Below are 16,728 nucleotides of genomic sequence, written 5' to 3'. Positions count from 1 at the left end.
CATCTCAACATTAGGAACTTGGAGACAGGGAACGCGACAGGAGTACAACTCATTTTGACCTAAAAAGCTGTGGAGCAATTTCTGGAAAGATAAAATTGCCCAAAATGTCAGCAATAACCGAAAGAAAAAAGGTAGAACTATCTAGAAAATGTGATTTTAATTCCAGCTAATTCATTTTCGAGGCAATATACAGAATCTAGTTTGGGTTTGACTTTTAACACTGCTAATGCTAAAACTAAAATAGAACTAGGATAAATATGTATCCGTTGTTCACAATGGTTTCATTATGTTCTGCAAAATCCTCTCCAGTTATTATGTGTGATCCTGTGAGCTGTAAAGGGACAGCAGGAGGAGATCACTGGCCGAGGGCAGAGCAGGAGGGAGCGGGGGACGTGATGTATGCAGTCCAGTGATTTATCTCCTCATAAGATGACAGACTCGGCCGCCGGAGAGGTCCCTCATCCGCATAAGACTCTGTGTGTGTGTGTGTGTGTGTGTGTGTGTGTGTGTACAGGTTTGTTGTGACACTGTACAAATTAATCCCTCATTTACGTTCCTGCAGAGTCAAGAGACTGAAGACTCACCATGACACACACTATTTAACCAGCAGTGGCTCTTTCCGATAGAGACCTAAACACACATTATTTTAGGGCTTTTTAAAAAAAAAAATAGTAGAGTTTCTATTTTTTTTTAAGTCCATATTTTGCACATTAAGTCAATCCATAGGAAGCAGTGGACACGCACATATATAGTATATCGCTGTGCCAGCAATGGTGTCAAGCATTTATTACACTCCTCCTGTCACTGCAGATGAATTAGAGCTGATCTACAAAAAAAAAAAAGACAGAGGTCTCTGCGGTGCTGATTGTCTCTCTGCCACGCTACAGCTGTAAGCCATGCTGTCCAGCCTCCCCATCTGCCATCCCTGCTCCACTCAGCCTCATCCGTCAACTGGATGCACACCAGAATGCAGTTAGCTGACAACACACTGCTAGCTGAGATCTCACCTCTGCAGAAACAGACTCCTCAGAAGCATTCGACAAAACTAAAGACACACATTTATAACGTGTGTGGGTCCTAAAATGAACAGAAACACTTTTTCCTAGAGTTCAAACTGAATTTCGTGAGTTTGTTTGCCTTCCTGTTGTCACACATTTGAAACACAAACATGGACACATTGGGTCAAGAGGTGGATTGACTTCATTGCTTGTTGGACTCAGTCACCAGTGCCTGCGACAAATATGTTCTAACCCATCACTGGACCTTTCCTTAATGTAACACGTTTTCCTGTTTCCTCTACTCCTGCATCATTACTACAGCATAACAGTGCTAGAGTCTCAACACTCACGGTAGTTTAAACTTATTTTCACACTGAATCTAATCCAAGTGTGAATCTTCCCATCTCTTCTGTGTCCCACTCTGTTCCTGCCATGCCATGTGTTTTGTTGAATCTCCAGACTTGAGTACGAGTTTGTTCGCATTCACGGGAATCGTGAAGCAGCACAGCTCCAGTGCAACCAAACTCACAGATCTGGTAACATGATGCACTTTCCAATCAAGATTTTCCCTTTTCTCTACAGTCTGACATGTTTCTCTTTATGACTTGCAACTAAAAAAGTTGAAATACTGGAGCTTTATCTTTGACACCATGTCTTGAACAGGGCATAAATCATTTCAGCCCAAAACAAAAAAAGAAATCAGTTTCACATGTAGTGGCCTTGTTAGCCATTGTTATCTCCATATTTGCAAGAGAACTCTACCACAGCCTCCAGATCCAAATGACTGAAACACACTCTGAGTCCATCACACGTACAGCGCTGCCTGGTGGACAAGGAAACTGCAAATCCAAACAAGTTCACATTTTATTTCAGCCAGAGTTGAAGCATGAGAACAATATCAAGAAAAGAGAACAGTGTGGCAGATTTATACCACCAATTATACCGGTTGTTACAATGATAATGAATGACACTCTTATAAAGCGAAAAACACATCTTATACAAGAAACTGGCATTTGAATTAAAATAAAAATGTTTTTCTATGTAATGTTCAGTGCAAAGACAAATTGCATTATACAACACGTGAGGAAGAGATGTAGCTGTTCTAGCGAGACATGAATGGAGGCCTTGATGGAACGTCGGCAGAAGTGAAGCCCACAATTCTCTCCCAAAGCCTCTGTGGCGCATGCTAACATTGCTAAAGGGTGTCAGCGGCGCACTAATGAACACAGATCTCATTTAAAGGGAGCGCTAATCAGAGGCACAATTTGTTCATTAGAAAATTACAAACAAGGCCGCCGCGCCGACATGAGAGGGCGCGATTAGCGGTGCTAATTACCTGATTCTTACACTCCAGTTGAGACGCATAGCAGAGGATATCAACCCCTCCCCCACTTCTCTCGCTCGCTCGCTCCTCTTGTTTGTGACAAATTAAAGCCAACTCAAACAATCTCTCCGAGAACGCAGCAGGGAAGAGTGGTGGGAGATTTAAGCTGCAGCGCCAATGGCCTAATCAAAGTGTTTGCCTCAGCAGGAAAAGAAGCGGGCTTTGAGGGGGGGAAGGGTCCATATGTTGACCCCCAGACCACACTTCATTAGGATCCTTTTTAGTTTTTTTCCCTTTCCCTCTTCTGTTCTCGACGGGAAGAAAAAGATGGAAAGAGCACTAGAGGTAGAGAGACGGGCAGAAATCCCTTCCCACTCCTTATCCTAATGATCTTGTTTCGATAGACAGGAGATCCCTGCTCTAACTGATGTCAAGTGCACACTTTTGCCGTTAATCAAGGAGACGGCTTCAAACGGGCCCAGCGTGGGTCTAAGTCCTGATCACAGGCCTCCCTGGCTCACAATGTACCGCCCCTGGACACCAATTATCGCCGTGCAGACGGCCGGGCTGGATCCTACCTGCTTAATTGGGATTGCGCGGCCGCTTCCGATACTGTCCGCTCGGCCCTCCAGTCCTTTCTTCTCCTTGTCTGGTTCGCTCGCCTTGCGAGACTGCAGAGGGAAAAGAGAACATAGTTTTTTTTTTTTTATTATTGTTCTTGAGCAAGAGGCTTAGTGAAAGGCAAGTTAGCTGCTGAATAAATCTGACCCCTTCACAGACTAGAGTACTTTGGTCTGCTTGACCATGACATGGCCCCAGGTCTCCCAGCATGCGCTGGGCATTCACAACCACTTCACACACCTTAACAACAGTTTGTGTGTATGCATGACTCACAAAACTGTTAAATAAGACTTAGGATACACCAAAAAATAGCCAAAAAAAGTAAGAGAGTTATTGTTTATTAAATAATATGAATATGTGTGTTCAGATGTGTGTAGGGCACCAGGACTGACCGTGAACAGGTTGGAGCGACGTTTGGACTGCTTGCGCACTGGGGTCGGCGTGTTGGCCGTCTGAGGCACGTCGATGCGGAGCTCCTTCTGGCTTGTGCTGGGAGTGGAGGGTACAGAGGAGGAGTAATCGCTCAGGCTGCCTCCTCCATTACTGGTCTGTCATAGTGCAGCGAGGGAACAGACAGAAAACAGGAGTTACTCCTTTTATCATCACCACTGACAATAAAGTGCAAGCTGTGAAGTTCATTCAGCACAAAGAACACAGATAGCAGGAGCAGTGACATGATGCTGCTTAAACACCGTCATGGTTTGGTAATGAAAAGCTCTCACTTGTTTACATTGTGATATACTAGCCTGCTGCTACAAACTGCTTATGTTTTCAATACATCAGCTTCCTAATCTGCACTCAGAACCAAACAGACTGTATACAGTTCAGAGCTAGTTACTGTGTCTGTTTTGTAGTCTACTGTATGGTCTGTTTGCACAAGATTACACACATGCACTTTAAGAAATAAGTGAATTTTACTCTTTTCTCTAAGTTCTTGTTGTCTTATGTAGATCTGCGTCTTTATGTAGCAGCAGGGTCCTGGAGGAATGGTGTTTTCTTTCACTGTGTACTGCATCAGCTATATATAACCTGAATTTTTTCTTTTATACATTTTTTTAATAAATGTTCTCGCCAGTGGTGTCTGGAACCAAAAAACAGTATCAAAGTCTGGAGATTCCAAAACTGGACCCTTTTTGCCAGTGTAACAAGCAAAGTTAAATGCTAAACAAATGATAAGAGAAAAGCACATGTGGCAGGATGCTACAACACACAAGCAACATCAAGCAATGATGAAAACTGAAAAAAGCTGATTTTTGTGCATCATAATGTCATGAAACATTTGTGTGTGCATGGATACGTACCTGAGCTATGTGCACTGCTGTGACGGGTGCTGCACACACAGAGGAGTGGCTGGGAGAGTTGGGGAGGGACTTGCAAGGCCCAATCGATAACTGCTGCTTCTTCCGGTTTGCAACAATTTTCTGAGCCACTGAACACAAAATACACAGCACACGTCAGAAACGTAAAGAAGTGAAAGCAGACCTCAGACAGCCGGTGATTTAGACCACTAAAAATGACTTTCACATTGACATTTTCGTCTTCCCTACTTGGACTAGTCCACTACATTACCTCTCATAAGAGGCTGTCGAGCGGTGCTGACCCGCGGCTCTAATTCTCCCATCACTCAGCAGCCGAACCCCCAGCACGGCCATTATTTAACTATTATAACACCACTTTCATTACTCAAAGATTCCCGGAGAGCGCTATCGGCGCAGGCAATATGGCCATGTCAATCAATCGCACTCCACAAGCCCTTATCGATCACCGGGCAAGCGGCCACGGCCGTGCAGCGCTGATGTTCTGGCACTCCGTCATCCTCTCCCTAGCAGCTACATTGATCTCAGGCTTCACCTCAAGTATTCCTCCACAGCCACAGTAGCACTATGCCAGTGAATAAACCTGAACATCTCAATACAGGATCTAACACGCAATTTATTCAAGTTTATTCGAGGAGAAGATTCTGATTTTCATCCTTAATGGGAGTAAAGTTCTAACGCAGGAGACGTCTTGAGCTTTCCTGGCTGAAGCAGTCCTGGGCCAAGTGAGGGTTAAAAGATCCTCTAATCGCCAGAACTCAATTATCGTCCTCCCAATAAACATGGTCGAGTCTCATTCCCATCGAAATGAAGTCATTGTTTTAATTGGATCTATTAAAGGCTGAGCTTTAACGATGAGTCAGCCATAAACATTTACCTTCAGGTGAGAGACTTCTGTCCAAGGGCAGTCACGGCACTAATCTAACACACACACACACACACACACACTGCCTATTCTCTACATCACAACACAACAACATGCTTACAAACCAGAACATTTAACAATTAATAATAACCTGCACCACTTCGACCATTACAGCTGCGCCTTAACAAGCGCTTTCATGCAGACGCTCACAAACCGGTTATGACCGCTCACGCCATGTACACGCCACCCTAACATCACTCCTTACGTGCACAGAGCACACCGCACCGTGAAACTGTGGTGGTTGGGAGATCCACGCTTGCAGATCCACAGCTATATTTTATTTTAATTGTTAAGAACACTTATGATAAGCCTGGGTTAAATATTTAAACTATGCAAGTAATGCAATTTAACTTTACCCATCAATCTCGGCTCCCCGGTAAGCGGCAGCCATTTATCCTGAGAGAAAGGACAAGCGTTTGATCAGATTTATGGCAGATCACCGTGTGCCTCGAGTCGACACAGAAGCAGGCGTCATGCGGTTTGCTGTTCTTATTGCACTGATTTACAGTTGGAAACTATTATCCAAGCATTGTGTATACTCAATTATGAGGTTTATACACAGGTACAGCAGAAATCTGTGCATGTAACATTAATATAAAGAAGAACTAACATGTAACATTAACATAAAGAATAGCAAATTACAGTGGACAAGTGTTTCACCTTATACATCAACGTATAAGGAAAAGAGAAAAAGGAGAGACAATGAAGGACAGAAAGAAGAAGCAGAGAGGGAGAGAAGGAAAAGAAACGAGGGAGAGGGAGAGGGAGAGGGGGAGCGCCCTGCTGAGTTTATTAGGCTGCTGTCAGGCTGCTTAACAGCAGAGTGCTATAAATATTAACTAATGAGTTGGAGGGAGCGGGAGCCTGGCAGATGATCCAACACAAAGGTCAGAGAGCTACCTCACTTACCACTCAATAATTACACCACACACACACACACACACGCATGTAAGCAGCATGTGCCAACACTTGCAATAGATATTCACCACACACGTTACTGTTACATCTAGAAACAGCTCTGGACTAAAGTACAAGATATTAGATGAAGGTAAAAGTAAAGAAATAGGCGAGACAGCACTTCAAAGATAAAACCCACTTCATAGCTTACAGACAACAAAACATCGCTGATGCATTCATGTGTACAAGATTTACCCCAAAATCTGTTACTAAAGACACAAAATTGTAAAGGAAAAAGAGCTGTTCTGTAGGACCTCAAGCTGCATGTTGCTTCAGTCTTTATCCATTGCTAAATGAAAATAAGGCATTTCACATACTTTGTGTGTTTTATGCACCAATTAGCCATAACAATAAAACCACCTGTGAGATAGTGGAGTGTAGGTCCCTCAAAAACAGCTCTGAGCCGTCGAGACATGGACTCCACTAGACCTCTGAAGATGTGCTGTGGTATCTGTCACCAAGAGGTTAGCAACAGATCCTTAAAGGACAGCCGGTTCACCGGTTGTCCTTGGAGATGCTGTTTTGGAGATGCTGAGATTCAGTCGTCTAGTGTTCACAATTCAGCCCTGTCAAAGTGGCTCAGATCCTTACACTTGCCCATTTTTCCTGCTTCCAACACATTATCTTCGAGAACTGACTGTTCATTTGCTGCCTAATAAATCCCACCCCTTTACAGCTGGCATAGCAGCGAGATAATCAACATTATACACTTCAGCGGTCAGTAGTTTTGATGTTATTGCTAATTTGCTAATTTACTACTACTATTAATTACTAACTACAACTGAATGGCCAGACCCTTAGCCTACCCCCCTACCCTCAACCCCTCAAGTTTTCCTCGTTTGTCAATTTGTAGCATCACATTATGGCTAAATATCTTCTAGAAAAGCAAAATAAACACAAAGCCCTCTCACACTTGCATCAACTGCACTTCCTGTTTGTATAAACCAAAGGTGGAGAAGTACCATTCTCCTGCACCTCCTCTAATTTCACTGCTGTGGTTAATCAAGCCAACAATATATCTGTTATAAATATTTTGTTTCCATAAAGAAAAGAGGATCATGATATGTAAATTAAATATTGGTACATGCCTAAAGTATACACCACACGCTGTCTCCATCACGGACGTGAGGAACTGAACCTTCAATCTGAAAACAAACTGGGATTCCAGGGTTTTTTTTGTGTTGTAGTTGTATTAGACAATATGAACACAGATAATGAGCATGTGTCAGAAAAACTACAATTAACCACAGTTTCCTATACCTCTTACATTTCCTACATTCTTAGATGCTGATATGTATAATAAGTAAGTTCTCTCACTCAGAATGAGCAAACATGCCAGTGCTGAGAGGCCAGCGGTGACCATTAAACAACAAGCACAACAACTAAACTAATTACGGCAATAAAAGTATATGACAGTGACAATGGCGCATAATCAGAGGACATTAAAGGCCAAAGCGGAGAGAGAGAAGGGGAGAGGAGGGGGGAGGGGGGGGTAGACTGCACAGCGGAGCTCGTTAGTAGTTAGCGTGCACTAACAAAGCTCTCCATCCCCGGCTCTGACACCGCCGCCGACTTGCTAGCGGGGGGAGGGGGGTAATTAGGATAATTAAATTAGTGTGCTGATGGACGCAGTCTGGGGAGATGTCAAGATCCCTCACCTTTAGCCAAAGACCAGACACACACACACAATTCAAATCACATCACACACAGACAGAACCACAGACTATAGAAATGGCATCCATATACAATCTCTCTCTCTCTCTCTCTCTCACACACACACACACACACACAGAGCTAAACCCCTGGCTGACCTGAGTAAATAAATTGGCTCTTCATTTGTCCACTGGCCATCCCGTAAACGTTCCATTATATAAATTTAATGCAGATAACTACTACGCCAATTATTTTTAATGGTTAATGCTCTTGTTATTCATGCAATGGCATTCCATGATTGCTGCAACTCGCTGGCCTGCATTATTTGATTTACAATATTAAGCCACGTATTACTGCACGCTCAACTACCAACAATTATCATTCAGCAGAAGCAAAAGGCCAGCCAGGGCCATCCTCTAACACGGCGAGACAAGTTTATATGGACTTTTGTGCCACAGAGTGTTAGAAAATTGATGATGGCATCGATTTAAATATCAAGAGGGGGAAAAAACATGGAAGGAAAAAGTACATTAAGCATTTCTATTTATTTTTTTCCATTCTAAACAAACTACACCTGTATTTCATAAGCAACATTAAGCATCAATCATTTGGCAAAAATACTGTATCTGTATCAATAAGCATACATACTTTCTGGTCTGCAGTACAGTAGTACTGCATTAAAACCTGTAATATCAAACTACAATTAATTTGTTTAATAATATACAATCTCTCGCTCTCAAATATATATATAGAGAGAGGGAAAGAAAAAGAGAGATTGTATATTACTAAACTTATATTTACTATTTAAGGTTTTAATGAAGTACTACTGTATTAAGATATGTAAGATTAAGATATGTATATATATATAATTGTTTTGAATAAATTCTTTTTAAAAAGTTAATAAAAAAAAAATTAAATTAATTTCATAAAAAGCTATCATATTAGCTCTGAAAATTGTGACCGATTAATATAAATGCCAATGTGGTCAAATTTCCCAGCCCTAATTATTCTACCCTAAAGGCTTGTTATGTTTAAATAACCACAAACAATATTGTTAGAATACACTGCAATATAACATTCTTAAAGATATTGTTGTCAGAGAAGTAAAAAAAAAAAAAACCATACAGACGATTGCAATATACACAACACGCAGCCCTGCAGTGTCACACCGCAAAAAATTCCTACTAGCTTCACAACATGAGTATGAACAGAGAAGGGCTAATGGAGAAAGGTTAGTGCTTTAGTAGAATGCTTTTCAGGCTAAATAAGAGACTAAAGATTCAGCCGGAGCACATCTAACGAGGGGATGATGTCATTAAACAGCTCATTATTTTTTGTTAAGCGTGACTCTTGTGCTATGCGCAGACGCTGTGCTCCGCCTGTAGTGGAGAAACCGACCAAGACTGCATCGCAAAATTAAGGTCATGTGCATAGTAATTACGGCCGTGGCGTTGCGCTGATGCAGGAATGAACCCAAGTCAGGCAAATGAAATGGAGTGTGTGGGGCTGCACATGGACACACGTGTACCTCTGGGGTAAAAAAAAAAAAAAAAAAAAAAGGCTACCGAGAAGCCATTGCGACACAGAACATTAAAATAATCATTTTGGTACTCAGCTATGAATTCCACTACAGTGCATAATTAGAATGCGTGATTAATTGAGGATGATGGCATAACAAATACGAGGAGACAGCGTCAGTAATGATAAGAAATTTAGCCTTTTCTTGCTCTCATTTGGAGCTGCTGATGAGATCTCACACGGACACTCTCCTTTTCTTTCCCTCACACACACACACACGGCTAAATTATAGCAGACTTGGCTGCAGCCAACAGTGTAATAATTAAGGGGATAATGGCTGAGCGTTTAGAGTGTAAATCTCCCTCCTGGGCCGAGGGCTTCGCACTGTTCAGACAGCTCGGCTTCTCCTCCACAGCTGCCTGCAAGTGCTACCGCTCACTCACTCACTCTCACACACACACAGACATAACTAAATCTAAACACATTTCCAAAAGTGAAGAGTAAACACAATGTTTTTATATCCTGATTTCCCCAAAGACAGCAGTCTGTCACTCACCTGTCACTTTTTCCCACACAGACGTACACAGTTAAAACTGCTTTACTCAACAAATACGCCAGATGTAACTAGACATGATCTCTAAATCAACATCACCCTGGCTTTCCTGCACACAGCTACATCTCAACAGATAGCTGCTCCTACTACATCCTATCATATACGAGGAAATGAGCACTTTTTTTCTTGACATTTGGCTCCCTCTAGTGGGCAAAATGCACAAATGTACAGCTATAATTAACACACACTGGTGTCAATCAGGAAGTCTCATTCATTTTTTCTTACACAGATGCAACGATGAATGCTTGATTCTCATTGGTCAGAAGTCGTTCATTATGTTCCTTAACAGCACGTCTCTGATAATAGCTATAGATAATAATCATTTCTACAATAGTGGTTTGCATGGCAACATAAATGGATGGAATAATTGTGTGAAAAAGTTTCCATTGTTGATATCGTGAAATCAGCAGCAACACTCAGTGACACAGGATGGAAGATTTGTACATGTTCACCTGCATATTACCTCCATGTTCACCTCCCCAATTTGATCATCCGCCAGTTATTTACCCACAATCCAGCTCTGCTCTATCATACAACAACTACCAACCTTCCTGGGTTTGTGAGAAGTGGCATGTCAGTGTTCTCACTGCTGCTCACACTAAGAGGAAAGCTCTTCCATATAATAATAATAATAATAATAATAATAATAATAAGCTCACAGATCTCCACAACTGGCTAGCAGCACCATGATTGGTGATAGCATGCCTAGTGTGTGTATACGCATATCAAAACATATATAATAACCAATGACCCTAAGGTGAGACGGCATTAGTCGTAGCTGTAGGTCTAGTTTTGTGTTTAGTCCTGACTCTCTCTGTTCCTCCTACAGCTCTTTTAAGACGACTCACAGGCATTTTTTTTGTATATTTTTGCAAAACAGCCACTGGTTGCTTGAACTGCCTGAAACTCATTAATACATTTAAACAAAGTCTGTAATCAGATAAGGTCTGAAAACAAACTCAGCGACACACAGTAAGGTGCTTAATTAATGCTACAAATGACTCATCTGATTGGTCAGAAATACAGGGGGGAAAAAAACTCTTCTGTGCTATAAATGACCAAAGAAATTAATAATTAAATGCTAACATAACTCAGTGAAAACACTGGAATGTTCTTGGACTGTATCTAGGGCAAACTGGGGTTCTCAGAGGAACCCCCAGAGGGTGGTAACTTTTATTTTGTTATAATTTTTTTTACACTGGTGGAAATCACAGCCTGTCATTATGAGTTATTAGATTTGTTGAAGTTTATACTTATTTTCCTGTGTGACTTCTCCCTGGAATTTGAGGGTTTTTTTTTTTTGTTATCCAAAAACAGCGTCAGCCTATAATTCTCATCAAACTGGACTTAATGTGTTCTGTCTGTGGAAATCTCAGAAATAAAAACAACAGCTTGTCTACAATAACTACCCTAAATGTTATTGTACAATTTTACATAATAAGCCTAATATTTGCAAACTTGGATTACGTTCATAAAACGTGAAAATGTGTGCTGGGGGGGTCTGTGGGGTTTAGTTTACACTCCCTGGAAGCAAAATGATTCCTGGCACAGAAGCGTAGAATACATCATGCTTGTGCAGTATGTCAACTTAGTCCTCTGGCACTGACTACATGTCAGTGTAACCAGCTCACTGCTTTAAAACACCTCTTAGATCACTGACATGTCCTAAATATAGTCAACACATAGCAGTGAGCTGTGTGTGTGTGTGTGTGTGTGTGCTCAGCATTTAATGTGCAATTAGTGCATGATTAACAGCTACTCTATAACAAGTCACCTTGATCATAGTGCCTCTCTAATTCATGGTCCTCCTGCATTCACCAGTGATACAGAGCTGACCATCCATCACAGACTTTATGTGGTGCTAATATATATAAATGTACATTAACCAATGAGACTGCTGTGCACCAAAATGTAGCAGATTATTCTTTTATTGCTCTATGGTCTGTGGCTACGCTGTGTGTTCTGACAGCTTTCTATCATAGCCAGCATTAACATTTCGGTAGTTTGTTAAACAGTAGCTCTTCTGTAGGATCGGATCAGAGTGCTTCAATGACTAGGCGTCAATGACCCTGTCACTGGTTGACCTTCCTTGAGCCACTTTTGGTAGGTACTAACCACTGCACATCGTAAACACCCCACAAGACCTGCTGTTTTGGAGATGCTGAGACCCAGTCACACAGTGTTCACAATTCAGCCCTTGTCAAAGAGGCTCAGACTCCTTACACTTGCCCTTTTTCTGACCTCCGACACACCAGCTTTAAGAACTGACTCTTGACTTGAGGTCATATAAATCCCACCCCTGTACAAGTGCCATCGTAACAAGATAGTCAACATTACTCACTTCACCTGTAAGTGTGTTATATTCAGGACACCAAAATACGATGTTCAAGCTATATCTAAAGCCAAAGTTAAAACATTTCTGCAGAATATATTATTTTGAATAAATAGTAGCACTAGTGCTCACCATCCTGAAAGACACGCTCCACGTTAAGGCCGTAGGTGGCACAGGTTTCGTAGTATGTGCATCTCTTCAGGTCATTGGAGAGCTTGCGTGCTCGAGCATCATCGATAACGCGAGGGTTAGCTGCACTTATAGCATCTAAACACAAGAAGACAGTGTTAAACATAGATCCGGAAACAGAAGGCTGGCTTTGTGTGTGGCACCATCTAGTGTCTGAATATTGAAATACAAAGGTGTTTCCATTTATAAAACTCTCAAACTGCCAGCTTTCTAAAAAGTTTAAGCATTTAGAAAACAGGCAGATGTTTATAACACATCCTGCAAAATCAAAATGCACAGCAACTCATTACTCCCGACTCTTTAACAGACGACTAAAGAAAATATAAATGCACCCAAAGCAATGTCTATGTTTAGATTATTTAACAAAATGCATCTATTTTCACCACTCACTAATTTTAAACATAAAAGTGTCATGTGAGTAAGCTGCAGGATGGTGAGCTAGTGCAGTGCTGTAATCCAGTCAGTAGAGGGAGCTACAGTATCACATTTCTGACAGAAACAGCAGCAAAGCTGAGTTTTGGGATCAAGCCTTCATTCTGTTAGTGAAAATGGAAACATCAGCAAAGTATCTGCTTGTACCTGATGCTTTCTGCTATCGTTCAATCACACAGTATAAATATTTCTTAAAAGTAGTAAAGGCTCATAATAATCTCCATGATTATCAATCAAGATGAACACTTTCTTCTCCACTCACCCTGAGTTCCCACTAGCACCAGGGGCACATCAGCAGTGTTGCGGTAGTTTGCCATGCGGCTGTAGTAGTGATACACGGTCTGAAAGCTGATCTCATCCTCTAGACTAAAGACAAATATCACTGCGTCCACCCACAACGCAAACTGAGGAACAGAGAGAGAGAGAGAGAGAGAAAATGGTTTAATTAATGTGTTGTATAACAATGTTGGACAGGTCATGTTTTAGACCTAATCTTGCTCAGCAGCCAAAATTTCTAGCTATGACTCACTACAGAGACAAAAGTCTAAGAGATGAAGTAGCATCTTCTCCAGCTCCTACTAACTGAGGCGAGCCGAGCCGAACCACCAGCCCAGGTCGTGGAGACGACTCGGTGTGTTTCAGGCTCAGTGAGCTGTCAGATCATCTCGTAGGCTACAGTTACGCTACATTCACGCTAACATCTCATAAGATATGATGCAGATGTACAGTGGGGAATTTTATATACAAATGCCAAATGTCTCTCTGGATTGTTTCATTCTAGCTGCAAGAGAACTGATTTGTTGTCAAGTGGAACCCTAGTTGCACTGCTTGCTGATAAACGTTATCACCGTGGCAACCTGTAGTAAGAATACCTACTGTTGACTTCGCAGTACAGCGACTGGTGACTTGCGGGTCCAGCAATAACATGGCTGTATGAGTGACCGTAGCTTCCAGCTTCACCTCTTAGACTTTTGGTTCTGAGAGCATTCTCACTCTCATATCCCTAATAAATATAGTTAACTTTATCTAATCATGTACCTGTCGAATGTTAGCCAAGCTGAACATAATTTGACAGGTTTATTTCTGAAAACATTCATTCAGTGTACAGAAAGGCCAAGACGAATGATTCTTAATGTGAGGCAGAGGGAAGAGATGTTTAACACATCTGCGAGCCTGTCAATCATTTCTGATTTATATGCTAAAGGTCTGGTGACTTGATTGGGGAAAGGAAGATTGGTCACAAGGAAACTAGCATATCCCAGGGCCCACCAAATCCCAGAGCCACCAAGCTGCCACTGCTAGGCTCTTGAGCAAGTCCTTAACCCTTAGTTGTATAAAATGTAAGGTCACTTTGGATAAGGGTGTCTGCCAAATGCCAAAAATGTAATTGAGGTTTCTTTAAGCCATGTAAATCTAAAACAAGTGCAATTTATTTGTTCAGATGCGAATGCTTTTAATAATGAAAGAAAAGATCACAACAATAAACACTGAAGATGTGTGAGGAAAGTGTGCTTGTAACACCTACCTGAGCCTCCGGAGGGCCCCCTTCATCCCTGATAAGGAGGAGATAGCTCTGCCCGTCCACCACTATCTCCTTTTTAAAGCGTCCACCTGTAGGACAGAAAGAGCTGTTAATCTGAAGTACAGAAGGGTAACAGGTAAAGGTGACAACAAAAATGGATGGTGGTGTGACGTGATAAATCTGAAAATGGATATCATGGGAAAATGGAGAATTGTTATTTTCTGTATTACTGCCACAGCCGCACCGATGGTACGGTACAGACAGGTCTAGGGTTCAGCTCCCTCTTCAAATTCGAATAGCCAATGTATATGTAAATGCTGTATGCTGGAAATGTCCTGTGATGTTACATGAAATGGATCAGAGAGTGTGATGTTTAGTTTGTCCTGTAGCAAAGTGCTGGTGGCCCATGAAACTCTATCCCATGTGTAAGCTGTGAGTGGAGGCCACATGAAAGGACAGAGTGAAGGGGTGATGAAAGAAAGTGGAAAATGCCCTCTGTCCCTCTCTCTGCCACACTCTGAGAGCAAGCACCTTCTCGTTTGATAAAGCATAAGAGGATTGTATGGGATTACAGTGTGTGTTATGTTTACATAGAGGGTCTGCGGAATAATCCGAGTCTTAACCTTAGCTAAACCAAACACCGCTAATCAGCTTGAGTTTCAATGAGAAAAGATTCCTTCTCTTTTCTTCCCAAGTACAGCTTTTCTAGGACATAGTTGAGGTGAGGTACCAACCTCTAGCCTTTCACTTCTGACCTCTGGCTGCTCAAACACTTGGCTTCCAAAGAAGAGGCCCAATACAGGAAAGCATTAGGTGGAAAAACATTCGGTCCCTAAAGAGATCTGAGGAAGGACGTATGCGTCGTCGACCAGGATGATTTACACTTCAGCTGACGATCTGAACTCTGAGCAGGAACTTGCAGACTTTTTTCCACCATCAAGAAGTGTTTATTTTAATTGGGCTCTCAACGTTAACACATTAATAACGCCTGTTCCTGACCTGATCCTTTGAAGTGCAGTGTGATAGAGCTGACTGATGGAAAAAGCTGTGGAGATGACAGATATCAGTGTTTAATCATATGTGGTTACACTGATCACTGCGAGACACTGCGATGCTGAAAGCACAGAAACCCTCAGACAACGTTGCTACACTTGAAGGAAACTCGACTGCAGCCGGGACTGGGAACAGATAGAAATGTTGGGAGACTTTCAGCCAAACATACAGCAGGAAGTCTCTCTGATGGTTCAAATTCAGTTCACCCTGATCTCATGTCTGTAAAACAGCTGATTAATAAACACAACAGGGCATGCTGGAAAACAATCAGCAATGTTGATTCTTGTTCCTTCTTGTTCATTCAGCTGGAAAAGCGTGGAATGTTTCTGCTAGTTTGGGAATGAGACACTGCCTCTAGTCCCAAGCAGAGGAGTTTAAGTATCTCAGGATCTTGTTCAAGTGTGAGGGTAGAGTGGAGATTGACAGATGGATTAGTGCAGCATCAGCAGTTATGTGGATGTTGTACTAGTTTTTCATGGTAGTGAAAGGGTAGAGCCAAAAACCAATTTATCGGTCAAGCTACATGCCAATCCTCACAAGCTTTGGGTAGTGACTGAAAAAAGCAGTGGACATAAGCTTCCTTTGCAGGGTGTCTGGACTCAGCCTTAGAGATCAGGTGCAGAACTTGGACATTCAGGAAAAGCTCAAATGAGTCACTGCAAGGTATCTTGTTAGGATGTGTCTTGGTCTTTCAGCATGTCCAAAGGGGAGAAGTTCTCAGGACAGACCCAGGACTGGACAGAGAGATTATATCAGGCCTGGCAGTGCCTGGGTATCCCTGTGAAAGAGCTGGAGGAGATGGCTAGGGAGAGGGAGGTCTGGATATCTCAGATTAGACAGCTGCCCGTGACCCTACATATATTTCATTAACTAACAAATAAGGGGTCATGTTATTTTATTTGCAAGATTCACAGTTCGGCTGAACCCTGAGTGTAGCACTGCTGAGAATTATCCAGTATCCAGATTGCATCCAATGTTCTCATTAAAGAAGATAAATATGAGAACTGATTGTGAAGCAGCAGCTCTGGGAAAGCACTGCAGTCTCGGTGTGTGGTGTGTGGACCTTTTGGCTTTTCTGTAATGACACAGTTGGACATTTATTTCCCCCACGTGAGAAGAGGAAGCAGAATTGAGGCAGGAGAGGCAAGGGCGAACACACAGAGGGCTGCATCTATATATAACCCTAGTATAGTAAAGCAGCCAGAAAGAGAGGGAGGGAGAGAGAGAGAGAGAGAGAGAGGGAGGGAGAGAGAGAGAGAGAGAGAGAGAGAGAGA

At 42.1% G+C, this 16,728-nt stretch overlaps 1 protein-coding gene across 7 annotated transcripts in view; it reads right to left on the bottom strand.

Annotated features, from left to right (window-relative positions):
• The window catches only part of agap1 (ArfGAP with GTPase domain, ankyrin repeat and PH domain 1), a 134,644-nt gene that overhangs the window by 44,282 nt on the left and 73,634 nt on the right, over nt 1-16,728 (bottom strand). For all 7 annotated transcript variants that reach the window (XM_058402731.1, XM_058402732.1, XM_058402729.1 and 4 more), the window contains 6 exons: nt 14,404-14,489; nt 13,141-13,282; nt 12,390-12,524; nt 4,245-4,372; nt 3,336-3,491; nt 2,901-2,993 (listed from right to left, as the gene is read on the bottom strand). In XM_058402731.1, the coding sequence (XP_058258714.1) occupies nt 2,901-2,993; nt 3,336-3,491; nt 4,245-4,372; nt 12,390-12,524; nt 13,141-13,282; nt 14,404-14,489 (740 nt within the window). The remainder of the gene's footprint in view (nt 1-2,900; nt 2,994-3,335; nt 3,492-4,244; nt 4,373-12,389; nt 12,525-13,140; nt 13,283-14,403; nt 14,490-16,728) is intronic.

This window comes from Hemibagrus wyckioides, linkage group LG11 (assembly GCF_019097595.1).
Source record: "Hemibagrus wyckioides isolate EC202008001 linkage group LG11, SWU_Hwy_1.0, whole genome shotgun sequence".
Taxonomy (NCBI): Eukaryota; Metazoa; Chordata; class Actinopteri; order Siluriformes; family Bagridae; genus Hemibagrus; species Hemibagrus wyckioides.
This window is presented reverse-complemented; position numbering and strand designations above follow the sequence as displayed.